Source organism: Ambystoma mexicanum, chromosome 3q, assembly GCF_040938575.1.
Source record: "Ambystoma mexicanum isolate Mex_15411 chromosome 3q, UKY_AmexF1_1, whole genome shotgun sequence".
Lineage (NCBI taxonomy): Eukaryota > Metazoa > Chordata > Amphibia > Caudata > Ambystomatidae > Ambystoma > Ambystoma mexicanum.
Window position 1 is genome coordinate 1,248,656,389 of NC_090926.1, and position 15,071 is coordinate 1,248,671,459.

The window sequence follows — 15,071 nt, forward strand, 5'->3', positions numbered from 1 at the left end:
CTTAGAAAATAGGCTATCACAAACCCAACCCTTCATTGTGATAGCACAGCCTCAAGGTCAACCGAAATAGTGGTAAGTGCACTTGTCTCTCTACAAAACATGTAATGGTTGTTCTCCGCACGTCTCTTTTCAAAAACCTTAAAATCATTCTCGCATTCAAATGTCTACCCAATGATAGTGCTTTTTTCAACAATTTCCTGATATTTATTAATCTAGCAGAAAAGTCTCAGAAATGTAGCATCCAAATCGGACATTGCTAGGAATGCCACTCCTTGTTCTTCATTTGTAGGACTTGGAGCCTCCTTGAAGGCTTTAACAAGTTCCTCTTTTGAAAGCATTTTGTGTGCAGATGTCATATCGTAAATACTCAATTGCATTGTTTTGCTCTCCAAGATCAACACACAATCTTAAATCAACATGTGTTTTTTCGGCTACCACAGTTGACAATATCCATTAGGTGACACCTACAGCTCCCAAATAACTACTGCCTTTAAACACAGCGTGCATTAAGTTGACAGAGATAGTACTTAAATCACAGGCTATCAGCTTCACTCCTTAATAAAACCTTGATTATGTGAGCAAACCTTTTAAAGCACCCTAATTTGTTATGAAGTGCCAAAAGAATAACCTAATTCTGGAAATCTCAACCATGGAACCTCTGTCTTCAATTAGAAATACAGCATTCAATTCACTAGGAAAGCAAAACCCTGATTGCATAGCTGTGAGGCACATTGTTGACAATGCAAAGATGATTGTACGAGTAAGGCACACATTGTGAGGCACATTGTTGCCAATGCAAAGATGATTGTACACGTAAGGCACACATACCAAGCTAAGATTTAGTCATAAAAACACACAATAAAAGCCCCACAACAGAATGTGATTTTTACTCTTTCAATTTTACTTTCAACGCTATCAGCAACCTTTCCCTCTCCTGCATTTCAGGTGACTTCACACTTCATCACATCCCAGATCTAGAAACATTACAAAAACACACACAATAACTCATGTGCATGCTCTTTGTTCATGCACCTTAATCCCATATTCTTGCTGTCACTTCAATCCTTTCCCTAAAATTGGGTCAGATGCTTGCAAGAGACACACTTACACAGCTCCCAATACATACTGTGCTGCTTGTTAAAGTCTGTCTCTGTCCTTTCCCTTGTAGGCGTCTCTAGAGGTGTTGGCTTCATCCGATTTGACAAGCGCATAGAAGCAGAAGAGGCCATCAAAGGCCTGAATGGTCAGAAGCCACTAGGTGCCACCGAACCCATCACTGTCAAGTTTGCCAACAACCCAAGTCAGAAGACGGGACAGGCGCTGCTCACCCACCTGTACCAGACCACGGCGAGACGCTACACTGGACCACTCCACCACCAGACACAGAGGTTTAGGTGAGTATCAGGAGCGGAGCGTGCCCCGGGGTAACTGTAGGGACAACCAAACCTAGACCACTAACCAAAGGGACATTTCTGGGAAAACAAAGACAAAGGTATCAGAAGAAGAACAATGTCAGGTACACCAAAGGTTGGCCAATCCAAGAGGGCACTGGTGTTCGAGCCAATCCAAGGGCAATGGATAGAGACGATGCAAGGCTCCAGAAGGCTAGAGCAAAGGGTACCATCAGGACAACCAACTATAAGATAGCAAAGTGACAACAAATCCAGGGGCACGGGAGGGACAGCCCTCTCACAGGGACATGAGGGAAGCGGCAAGCTAATGGCACTGGTGGGAGAGCCAAACCAGAGAACACAGGAGAGAACACCAATCCGAGGGCCCCACAGTGAATATCAATGCAAGGTGAGAGCCAACCTTGGGGTTACAGGGAAAGGCATGTAAAGCCAAGTGGCACTGGAGCAAGGGTCAATCCAAGAGTGCACTGGATAGAGGGCCAAACCAAAGCGAGGGTCTAAGGAGGGCAGGAAGGATAGCTCAGAGGCAACGCGCTTGTCTCAAAAACATTATAACGCTGAGAAAAACAGGTTTGAATCCCGATCCCGTGCTTAGAGACTGATCCCCAGTATTAAGCGAGCTATAAAAGATTAATTAAATAATTAATTAAGGAGAACATGTTAATGGCAGCAAAGGGAGAACAACCCAGGGGCATTGGAAGGGGATTACATCAAGGAGCAATAGAGGGAAGACTAGAGGGAGAGCAGCAAGAGCCCAACCAAGAGCACCAGAGGGAAAGCCAAGCAATGGAGACTGGAGAAAATGGCAACCCAAGGGTGAACTGGAGGGGAAGACGTCCCACTGGTAGTGGAGGGAGAGCCCACCGAAGGGTGATGGGAAGAGAAACAAGCAAGGGAGTAAACTGAGAACCAAATACATGGTATCAGAAGTATAGCCAACTCAAGATGTCACCCGTGACAGCCAGCACAGTGGGAGGTAATGCAAGGGGCAGAACAACTGCATTAGACAGAGTGCCAACCACCCGGATGGTAGAGACAACTGAAGTGGCAGCAGAAAAAAGCAAACAGGTGGCACTGGAGGTACAGGCATTCCCAGGGTGGCAAAAGAAGTCCTATGTTAAGTGGCACAGCTGGGAATGCCAACCCAGGAGGAGAATGAGGGAGGGCAAGCGAGAACCATTTAAAGGGACACCAAGGTGAGAGCAAAGGGGATGCCACAAGGAGAGTAACAGAAGGGGGCATAAGAATAAGAGACACCAAGTATGGGGGTATACCAAGAAGAGCCACACCACGATGCCACTGGAATGTGAGTAAACCCAGAAGGGGCCCAAAGGCAAAGCCATGTGAATAGAACACACAAGGGCGAGCCACCGAAAAGGGGCACATGGGCAATCTGGAGTGACCAAAGGGGGAACCAGAGGGAATTCCAACACAAATGTGGGGGGTGCCAAGTCAACAAGGCATGAGAGGTAGAGTTGTCCCCTGTGGATACTTGAGGTACATTGATGTACTACCCAGACTAAACCGAGGACAGCCATGGACTGGAGACCCATCCATAGGAGACACATGAGGCGTAGGCGGTCCAAGTAGGTATCAATATCTGAGCTTCAACTGGTGGAACGCCAGCCAAAGGTGGCATTAAAGGGAGGCAGCCTATGGGGCACAACAGAGAGAGCTAACTCAGAGGGGCACTGCAGGGAGAGCTAAACCAAAGGACACCTAGGAGGGGGGAGGGTAAGCCAATCCAAGAAGCAACCAGAAGGGGGACCTGGAAGGATAGCCAACTCATGGGGCAAAGGAGTTACAACTAACCCAAGTGGGAAACTGGAAGGGAGCCAACTGAGGGGGCGCAATATACAGGGGAGCAGGGGTAGGTCCCTTCTGGAATGAGCAACATGGAGAAAACAGGGCGTTCATATCTATTCAGTGCTAGATCTCAGGTAGCACAGGGAATATGTTCAGTAGTGATTACCCCTCTCCCGAACCCTAACTCATCTACCAAAATACTGTCCAACATTTTTTGTGCTGTGTATGGTTGTGTCTATTCTTTTGCTTTTTGTTCTGTTTTCCTATCCCAAAAGAACCTCATTTACTATATGTGATTTTGAGGCAAGAAGGAATGGGGGCTTAGAAGGCGAAGGGCAGAGTTTCTATGGGTTGGAGCTGGATGTGTTTAAATGGGTGTTAGACTGTGTCACCTTGTACCCCAGTAGAATGTGAGTGAAGCACACCTAACCTGTCACTGGTGAGTGATTCCCTATCCATAGCTGAATCCTGCACAGACTGCAAGTCCCAACACTCATACCAGATAATAGTACTGACAGACGGACTCAACATGACACCTGCACAGACTGCAAGCCCCAACACCCATACCAGGCACCAGTACTGACAGATGGACTCAACTTGACACCAGCACAGACTGCAAGCCCCAACACCCATACCAGGCACCAGTACTGACAGATGGACTCAACTTGACACCAGCACAGACTGCAAGACCCAAAACCCATACCAGAGACCAGTACTGACAGATGGACTCAACATGACACCAACACAGACTGCAAGCCCCAACACTCATATCAGGCACCAGTACTGACAGATGGACTCAACTTGACACCAGCACAGACTGCAAGACCCAACCATACCAGAGACCAGTACTGACAGATGGACTCAACATGACACCAACACAGACTGCAAGGCCCAACACTCATACCAGGCACCACTACTGTCAACTTGACACCAGCACAGACTGCAAGACCCAACACCCATACCAGAGACCAGTACTGACAGATGGACTCAACATGACACCAACACAGACTGCAAGGCCCAACACTCATACCAGGCACCAGTACTGACAGATGGACTCAACTTGACACCAGCACAGACTGCAAGACCCAACACCCATACCAGGCACCAGTACTGACAGACGGACTCAACATGACACCTGCACAGACTGCAAGCCCCAACACTCATATCAGGCACCAGTACTGACAGATGGACTCAACTTGACACCAGCACATACTGCAAGACCCAATACCCATACCAGAGACCAGTACTGACCGATGGACTCAACATGACACCAACACAGACTGCAAGGCCCAACACTCATACCAGAGACCAGTACTGACAGATGGACTCAACATGACACCAACACAGACTGCAAGGCCCAACACTCATACCAGAGACCAGTACTGACAGATGGACTCAACATGACACCAGCACAGACTGCAAGTCCCAAAACTCATACCAGATACCAGTACTAAGAGATGGACTCAACATGACACCAGCACAGACTGCAAGACCCAACACCCATAAAACCAGACACCAGTACTGACAGATGAGCACAACCTGACACCACCATTGACTGCAAAACCCAACACGCATACTAGGCACCACTACTGATAGATGAATTCAACCTGACACCAAGACAGACTGCACGACACAACACCCATACCAAACCCCAGTACTGACAGATGGACATACCATGACAGCAGCACAGACCACAAGACCCAACACCCATACCCTACACCATTACTGCTAGGTGGACGCAACCTGACACCAGCACAGACTGCAAGAAACAACACCCATACCAGGCACCAGCGCTGGCACATTGACTTCTACCTGACATCAGCAGAGACTGGACTGCAAGACCCAACATCCATACCAGGCACCAGTAGTGTACCAGGCATCAGTACTGACACATGGACTCAACCTGACACCAGCACTGACTGCAGGACCCAACACTCTTACCAGACACCAGACTTACCAGACACCTGTACTGACAGATGCACGTAACATTAAACCAGCACAAACTGCAAGACCCAACACCCATACCAGAAACCAACACTGACAGATGCACTCTGTGTGACATATATTTGTCACAGTGGTGCGTGGCTTACATTTGCGTCTGTGGCATGGAAATTACTGGATGGTTGCACGTGTGCATGTAGATTGACTGTTTGCACTTGTGGGACAAAGTGCATTTTTGTCTGTGGTACACATGTGGTTTGAATTGAAGTCTGCGGCGTGCATGTGGCTTGTTGCGGATGGCCTTGATTTCAGTCTGTGTTACATACAGGCTTCTATTTGAGTCTCAGGGCATGCACTAGGCTTGATTGCATCCGGCTTGGATTTGTGTTTGGGTTACACACATGGTTTGTATTTGCGCCAGTGGTATGCACATGGCTCGAAGGCATGTGTCTAGTTTCAAGTCTGTGTCGGCTTGGGTGCACATTCTACAATTCATGGCTGTGAGGAACACATTACTTACCTCTCAGTAATGTTCTTTCTGATGGATTTTCCTCCCACGAGTTCCTCATGTATGATATCTATATATCAGCGCAGCTGTTCTCCAGAAATGTTTCCGCCATCCGGGGGGCACAGTGTGGCTACGCGTTGTCTCCGCCCAATGCCTCTAGGTGTTGTCTCCGCCCAATGCCTCTAGGTGTCCCTCACCGGACATGACGTCTGGGTCAGTACATATAGCAGCACAGAGCCTCCTGACCTCAGCTCCACCCTTTGACCCTAGCACCCTGAAGCTGAGGGACCGTAGAACTGATGGTGTACTAACTTCCTGCAAAGAGAGGCAAGTAGGGAGGGTGATGAGGAGTCCGCGGGAGGATCATCCATCAGAAAGAACTTTAAAGAGAGGTAACTCATGTGTTCTTCTAATGGATTGTTTATTCCCATGGATTCCTCCTCCTATATAATAGACTCCCGAAGCAGTACGTAAACCTGGCGGAGGGAGGACGCAAGGAGAGCACCTAAACAAGAAAACTCTGGAGCACGGCATTACCAAAACGGGCATCCTAGCCTGCAAGTGAATCCAAGCAGAAATGCTTAGCAAACATGTGCAAGGACCACCACTTTGCCTCCTGGCAAATATCCAGGCCTCAGACTGCCCTCTGCAGTGCATAGGTGGCAGCCACTCCCCTGGTAGAACGAGCTCTGGGGCACTCAGTCGAACCCTTACCAGCCAGATGGTAGCATTCCGAGATGCAGAGAATGATCCATCTGGATGTGGTTTGTTTGGTCACAGCCCTACAAGCACAAGCTCCAGCATCATTTTCTAGCCTGTCTATTATGAGAGGCATAGAACTTAAGAGGCGCATAGCGGGTCCAGTCCATTAAATAGTTCCTCTGCCTTGGAAAGGTGAGGCGGAGGGAAGAGCACAGGAAGATGGATCTTATGAGAAAGATGAATATCCAAGACCAACGTCAGCAGAAAGGAGGGTCTCACTCTCAAAGCCACCTTCTCTTTGGAAAAAAAACAAATAGGAAGGTAAAACAGGCAACGCCTGGAGCTCACTCACCCGCCTCATGGAAGTGATGGCAACCAGGAAAATCACCATAAGGGTGAGCGATCTAATAGAACATGAACAAAGGGACTCAAGCGGAGCTCCATCAGAAACGTTAAAACTAAATACAAATCCCACGCTGGAACCACACACTGCCAAGGAGGAAACTGGTTACACAACTGCATAACAGTGGGGACTGTGAAAAACAGTTCCTGTTCCTGGGACCCCTCGAGTACCGAAAAAGCAGCAAGGTAACCCTTTAAAGGGCCAATCTGCAGACCCACTTGGGCCAAACATAGCAGAAAATCCAACACAGGGCATAGGGGAGTAGAATAAAGGAGCCAGGTCCCTCTTCCAGCACCAAATCAGACGTTTCTGCCGCCTGCAGGCACAAATGGATTTCGTAGCGGGCATCCGAGCTGAAAGACGAACATGGAGCATGTTGTCCAACAAGTCCCACTCCTTGTATCTCAGCCTCTCAGTAGCGAATCATGTAGGTTCAGGCTGCTGAGGTTTGGGTGGAGGTCCCGCCCGTCTGACTGAACCGCAAGGGCATCAAGTCAACTCTCTGCAGAAGGTGCCAGGGAGGGCAGATGAACATGTCCAACAATTCCAGATACCACATTCTCAGGCCCAGTCTGGGGAAATCAGGGTCATTGTAGTTCCGAACAAGCCCAATCTCCTGAGAACCAGTGGAATGAAATGAGGTCAAACGTCCACTCGCTCCTGCCAGCACCTCCTCCAGAGCTCCCTGATGAGGAAAGTCCATGGAGCAGAACAACTCACACTTCCTGTTGACACTGGAAGCAAAGAGAGCCACATGAGTTCCCCAAGAGTTGAAGATCTCCTCCAGAACCTCCTACGAGAGCTCCCACTCGTGCTCACGGCATCCGCAGTGAAATTCTCTCTTATGGCCAGATGAGCCGCCGTCAGAGATACACCTTTCTCCAGAGCCCAGCACCACAGCAGCATCGCGTCTCTGCACAGAGGCAAGGGCCCCACACCACCTCCCTTGTTGAGGTTGTGCATGGCCACTGTGTTGTCCGTCCACATCAGCACAGCCATGCGTTTCACAGAGGGGAGGGAAGCAACCAGTGCCAGCCTGATCGCTGTCAGCTCCAGAAAGTAGCTGTGTTCCCGAGACTCTGCACTAGCCCACAGCCCGCTCACAGTAAGGTCTCACTGGTGAGCGCCCTAACCAGTCAGAGATGCGTCTGTGACCACCGTCTCCTGGGGCCAAGGTTGGCAAACAACACCCCTTTTTGACAATCATCCCACACGGTGCACTACGCATGATCCTCATCCACCTGGACCGAGACCTGCAAGGGGTCGCACATGTGGCCATGAAACTGCGAACGTTAGCCATGGAAAAGCCCCAGAGGCGATATCATGCGTAGCCTCACCTCACACCACTAGGAAGCAGGAGACCATGAGGCCGAGCAGGCGCAGGTAGACCGAGGCAGGGACCTGTCTCTTGGATTGGCCATCTGAAAGATGCTCGCACTCGATCCTCAGGCCGGATGATCCTGCTCCACAAGTGTCCAAGACCGCACCGATAGATCAGAGGGATGGGGATGGCAAAACCTGAGACGTTTGGAAGTTCCGGGAAAAGCCCAGGCTGTGCAATAGAGTGTGCATATGCGGCGCAGGTGCTATGCCACCAGATCTGGGCAGTGAGCTCAGACGAGCCAGTCGTCCAGGTACCCTCCTGAGGTCAGCCGCCACCACTGCTAGCAGCTTGGTGAAAAACCTGGGAGCTGAAGAAAGCCCGAACGGCAGGACTTTTAAATGGTAATGGAGTTGACCCACCACAAACCTAAGGTACTTCCTGTGCTTTCGATGAATGGGCACATGGATGTAGGCATCCTGAAAGTCCAGGGAAACCAACTGCAGATAGAGGGGTTTGTAGAATCTGGGGCACAAACCCTGTCCTGCTTCAGCACCAGAAAATAGGTGGAGTACCACCCCATCCCTCATTGTGAGTGTAGAACCAACTCAATCAAGCTTTTCGACAGAACCTGATGAGCTCCTGTAGTAGAATGGGGTCCGGAGACAAAGGGGTGGCCAGAGGGCTGTGGTCCAGAGGGCACTGAAGGAATGGAAGGCAATATCACTGCCGGATGACCTGTAAGGCCAAGCATCGGACGTGGTCTTCAACCATTCTGGGCTGAACAAGGACAGCATCTCCTCCACCAGTGACTAATGGCAGAGCCCGTCACTGAGGTTTGGCACTCAGGGGTACATTGGAGACAGCGGCCACTGCAACAATGCCTCGCTTGGCACCCCTTCCTCTGCCTCATGGGAAGCACCTGCCTAGTGTGGGGGCAGACTGACCACAGCCCCGTGAGGCAAAGGGAGGAAAGCGAAGAAAAACCCTACCCCAAAGAATTTGATAACTGGACCTTCTGGAGGGCTTTGTCTGCCCTAGCTCCAAAAAGGTTACAGCCATCGTATCACATATCCAATAGCCTGACCCGGTCGTTGGCCGCAAACCCTGACGTCCTCAGCCATGAGTGGTGCCTGACCACAGTGCTAGTGGCCACACAGTCCGCTGTGTGCCGTCCCGACTGCAGCCTCTGACGTGCTTGCCGTCAAAGACCAAGGACAGGTAGAAGTCCCTCATCTCTCCTTCCGGGATGTACTCAGCCGCAATGGCCACCGCTGTCCGAAGGCCGAAGTAGAACCTGGCAATGGTGCAGGAGGCATTCATGGATCGCAGTGCAAGACTGCTTGACGCAAACACCTTCTTGCCCGATGCATCAAACCTCTTACTTTCCCTGTCCGTAGGAAGGGACAGGAAGGTAAAAGTCTTCAGGCTAACCGTCATGGCTTGAACCGCCAATCTCTCAGGAAAAGCATCAGGGGAAGAAAGGCCAGGTCCGGTAGAGCCAACTGTCCACTGCCGGAACAGAGGCAGGCTTCTCCATTACAGGGGCCTCCACTGTCACAGTCAGTGGCAGGGCTTCTCTTTTTTTATGGCAGCATCGTCTAGTATATCGCAAAGTTTGTACTGAACCTTTGATGTAGATGGAGCAGATAGCCCCGAGTATAGGCCACCATAGCCATCAAGTGCTAGCAGGCGGCATGGGGCTTTCCTGGGGTGGGAGATTGCTAAAAGTCTATCTCAGGTGAGGTGTCGAGGCCACTGGCCCCTTGCAGGTCCTCTGCCAGGCCCAGCACGTCCTCACCCCCATATCATTCTTCCTGGAAATCCCTCACCTCCCTAGAACCCATAGGTTCAAGCCCAAAAGGGACCTGGTCACCCTCCTCATTATAGATGGCATGCATCCTTGGCAGGAAGGCATCCTTAGTGAGTGGGATGTATTCCCATGATGCAACGGTGTTCACGACACCTGACGGTGCAGATGAAATGCTGGTGTCGGCGCAGATAAAAGGAGCTTAGGTCACAGGGCGTGGCGCCGCTATATGTACTGACCCCGACGTCATGCCCGTAGAGGCATTGAGCAGAGCCGCTGGGCCCCCCCCCCCCTGCAGAAAAGGTTCCAGAGAACAGCTGCGCTGGGATAGGGATATCATGGATGAGGAATCGTTAGAAGCGGGGGGGGGGGGGGGTGTCTTAGATGTGCATGGGCTCATGTGCTAATAGCTGGCACGCGGTGTGGACTTGAGTCTGACATGAAGTAGGCCTGACTGCACATGGCTTGATTAGTGTCCTAGTTACAGGCATTGCTTGCCCATGGCTGGACTCATTTCCATGGTTTACACTTGTATGTTGTTACCCCGCCCTCGATTCATGCCTCTGGCATGCTTGTGCTTTGCGTGCCCATGGTCTTGGGTGTATGCTATAGCGTGCATAGACTGGGGTTCACTGATATGAAATCCATAGGGCTTGGAGATAGGCCTGGGTTGCACTGGGGCTTGAACAGGAGTCTATGCCATGCACTATGCCCATGGCTCTCATCTGTCATTGCTTTGCACACGTGGTGGGTCAATGGCATGTGCATGCCTTGCATGTGTGTGGATGGCTAGGATGAATGCGGCCATAACATACATGGCAGAGGTTGCTGCCTGTGGCTTGTATTTTATAGTAGCTGCCCATTGACGTTGAATGTTCCAGAGTCCGCCGCCTGCCTGTTTTACATGTGTGGCAAGCATCTAGACTCGTGTGTGAGACACACACGGGGATGCACGCCCATGGCATGCACTTGGGTTTGTGTTTTAGGCATGCCCACCCACCTAGGTTCACGCTCCCTGGCATGCACGTGTATATTCATCGCTCTGGCAAAGCATGTGAATTCACACTGTGGTCTACACGTGGCCCTGGTTCACATCCATTGCACATATCTGTGGCATGCATATGGAGTCCGTCTGTGGCATAAACGTGGTTCCATGTCCACGGCATGCACGTGCACTTCTGTCCATGCCATGGACATTAATTCACAGCTTTGCGATGCAGGTGGATTCATGGCCTTGGCATAGAGTCGTGTCAGTAGCATGCACATGGGGTTATGCAAGGGGACTGCAACGAGCGTCTGCCAGACAGAGAGGCTGGGCGCCGGCAGCTGCCACGCCATGTTCTCTTGGTGCCCAGGCATGGCCTCTGGGCCACCCACCCCCAAGCAGAAGCGTAGGCGGCTGCATAGCACCCTTTCCTGCAAGCTCGTGTACTAACACTGGGTTCCTCTCATCTCCCTTTTCCTTCTGCAGGCTCGACAATTTGTTAAACGTGGCTTACGGCGTCAAGAGGTAAATACTAACCCCCTGAGCCCATGTAGAAGCTTTCAATGGACTAGAATATACCAGTCTGGCTAACCAGTAATCCCAGCAGCCACCACGCCCTCTCAGCCTCGAGCCACCCCGCTCAGAGACACACATCAGTAATCCCAGCAGCCACCGCGCCCCTCAGACTCGAGCCACCCCGCTCAGAGACACACATCAGTAATCCCAGCAGCCACCGCGCACCTCAGCCTCGAGCCACCCCGCTCAGAGACACACATCAGTAATCCCAGCAGCCACCGCGCCCCTCAGACTCGAGCCACCCCGCTCAGAGACACACATCAGTAATCCCAGCAGCCACCGCGCCCCTCAGACTCGAGCCACCCCGCTCAGAGACATACATCAGTAATCCCAGCAGCCAGCGCGCACCTCAGCCTCGAGCCACCCCGCTCAGAGACACACATCAGTAATCCCAGCAGCCACCGCGCCCCTCAGACTCGAGCCACCCCGCTCAGAGACACACATCAGTAATCCCAGCACCCACCGCGCACCTCAGCCTCGAGCCACCCCGCTCAGAGACACACATCAGTAATCCCAGCAGCCACTGCGCCCCATCAGCCTCGAGCCATCCAGCTCAAGCACCCATCAGTAATCCCAGCAGCCACCGCGCCCCCAGCCTCAAGCCACCCCGCTCAGACACACATCAGTAATCCCAGCAGCCACCGCGCCCCTCAGACTCGAGCCACCCCGCTCAGAGACAAACATCAGTAATCCCAGCAGCCACCGCGCCCCCTCAGCCTCGAGCCATCCCGCTCAAGCACCCATCAGTAATCCCAGCAGCCACCGCGCCCCCCAGCCTCGAGCCACCCCGCTCAGACACACATCAGTAATCCCAGCAGCCACCGCGCCCCTCAGACTCGAGCCACCCCGCTCAGAGACAAACATCAGTAATCCCAGCAGCCACCGCGCACCTCAGCCTCGAGCCACCCCACTCAGAGACACACATCAGTAATCCCAGCAGCCACCGCGCCCCTCAGACTTGAGCCACCATGCTCAGAGACACACATCAGTAATCCCAGCAGCCAACGCGCACCTCAGCCTCGAGCCACCCCGCTCAGAGACACACATCAGAAATCCCAGCAGCCACTGCGCCCCCTCAGCCTCGAGCCATCCCGCTCAAGCACCCATCAGTAATACCAGCAGCCACCGCGCCCTCTCAGTCTCGAGCCACCCCGCTCAGACACACATCAGTAATCCCAGCAGCCACAGCGCCCCCCAGCCTCGAGCCACCAAGTTCAGACACACATCGGTAATCCCAGCAGCCAGCGCTCAAACACACAACAGTAATCCCAGCAGCCATCGCGCCCCATCAGCCTCGAGCCATCCCGCTCATACACACATCAGTAATCCCAGCAGCCGCCGCGCCCCCTCAGCCTCAAACCATCCCGCTCATACATACATCAGTAATCCCAGCAGCCACCGCGCCCCCTCAGCCTCGAGCCATCCCGCTCATACACACATCAGTAATCCCAGCAGCCGCCGCGCCCCCTCAGCCTCAAACCATCCCGCTCAGACATACATCAGTAATCCCAGCAAACACCGCACCCCTCAGCCTCGAGCCACCCCACTCAGACACACATCAGTAATCCCAGTAGCCACCCCCTCAGACATACATCAGTAATCCCAGCAACCACCGCGCCCCTCAGCCTCGAGCCACCCCACTCAGACACACATCAGTAATCCCAGCAGCCACCCCGCTCAGTCACACATCAGTAATCCCAGAAGCCACCGCGCCCCTCAGCCTCGATCACCCCGCTCAGTCACACACACACATCAGTAATCCCAGCAGCCAACGCGCCCCCTCATCCTCGAGCCACCCCACTCACACACATCAGCAATCCCAGCAGCCACCGCGCACCTCAGCCTCGAGCCACCCCGCTCAGAGACACACATCAGTAATCCCAGCAGCCACCGCGCCCCCTCAGCCTCGAGCCATCCCACTCAAGCACCCATCAGTAATCCCAGCAGCCACCGCGCCCTCTCAGTCTCGAGCCACCCCGCTCAGACACACATCAGTAATCCCAGCAGCCACCGTGCCCCCCAGCCTCGAGCCACCAAGGTCAGACACACATTGGTAATCCCAGCAGCCAGCGCTCAAACACACAACAGTAATCCCAGCAGCCACCGCGCCCCCTCAGCCTCGAGCCATCCCGCTCATACACACATCAGTAATCCCAGCAGCCGCCGCGCCCCCTCAGCCTCAAACCATCCCGCTCATACACACATCAGTAATCCCAGCAGCCACCGCGCCCCCTCAGCCTCGAGCCATCCCACTCATACATACATCAGTAATCCCAGCAGCCGCCGCGCCCCCTCAGCCTCAAACCATCCCGCTCATACACACATCAGTAATCCCAGCAGCCACCGCGCCCTCAGCCTTGAGCCACCCCCCTCAGACATACATCAGTAATCCCAGCAACCACCGCGCCCCTCAGCCTCGAGCCACCCACTCAGACACACATCAGTAATCCCAGCAGCCACCCCCCTCAGACATACATCAGTAATCCCAGCAACCATCGCGCCCCTCAGCCTCGAGCCACCCCACTCAGACACACATCAGTAATCCCAGCAGCCATCCCGCTCATACACACATCAGTAATCCCAGCAGCCGCCGCGCCCCCTCAGCCTCAAACCATCCCGCTCATACACACATCAGTAATCCCAGCAGCCACCGCGCCCTCAGCCTTGAGCCACCCCCCTCAGACATACATCAGTAATCCCAGCAACCACCGCGCCCCTCAGCCTCGAGCCACCCACTCAGACACACATCAGTAATCCCAGCAGCCACCCCCCCTCAGACATACATCAGTAATCCCAGCAACCACCGCGCCCCTCAGCCTCGAGCACCCCGCTCAGTCACACACACATCAGTAATCCCAGCAGCCAACGTGCCCCCTCATCCTCGAGCCACCCCACTCACACACATCAGCAATCCCAGCAGCCACCGCGCACCTCAGCCTCGAGCCACCCCGCTCAGAGACACACATCAGTAATCCCAGCAGCCACCGCGCCCCCTCAGCCTCGAGCCACCCCGCTCAGACACACAACAGTAATCCCAGAAGCCACCGCGCCCCATCAGCCTCGAGCCATCCCGCTCATACACACATCAGTAATCCCAGCAGCAGCCGCGCCCCCTCAGCCTCAAACCATCCCGCTCATACAGACATCAGTAATCCCAGCAGCCACCGCGCCCCCTCAGCCTCGACCCATCCCGCTCATACACACATCAGTAATCCCAGCAGCCGCCGCGCCCCCTCAGCCTCAAACCATCCCGCTCATACATACATCAGTAATCCCAGTAGCCACCGCGCCCCCTCAGCCTCGAGCCATCCCGCTCATACACACATCAGTAATCCGAGCAGCCGCCGCGCCCCCTCAGCCTCAAACCATCCCGCTCATACACACATCAGTAATCCCAGCAGCCACCGCGCCCTCAGCCTTGAGCCACCCCCCTCAGACATACATCAGTAATCCCAGCAAACACCGCACCCCTCAGCCTCGAGCCACCCCACTCAGACACACATCAGTAATCCCAGTAGCCACCCCCCTCAGACATACATCAGTAATCCCAGCAACCACCGCGCCCCTCAGCCTCGAGCCACCCCACTCAGACACACATCAGTAATCC

At 53.3% G+C, this 15,071-nt stretch overlaps 1 protein-coding gene across 9 annotated transcripts in view; it reads left to right on the top strand.

The window, feature by feature from the left end:
* ELAVL3 (ELAV like RNA binding protein 3) overlaps positions 1-15,071 on the top strand; it is a 169,134-nt gene that overhangs the window by 131,837 nt on the left and 22,226 nt on the right. For 5 of the 9 annotated variants that reach the window (XM_069604218.1, XM_069604221.1, XM_069604216.1 and 2 more), the window contains exons 5-6: positions 1,169-1,394; positions 11,375-11,413. In XM_069604218.1, coding sequence (XP_069460319.1) covers positions 1,169-1,394; positions 11,375-11,413 — 265 coding nt within the window. The remainder of the gene's footprint in view (positions 1-1,168; positions 1,395-11,374; positions 11,414-15,071) is intronic. The other 4 variants (XM_069604225.1, XM_069604223.1, XM_069604224.1 and 1 more) reach the window with 1 other exon arrangement.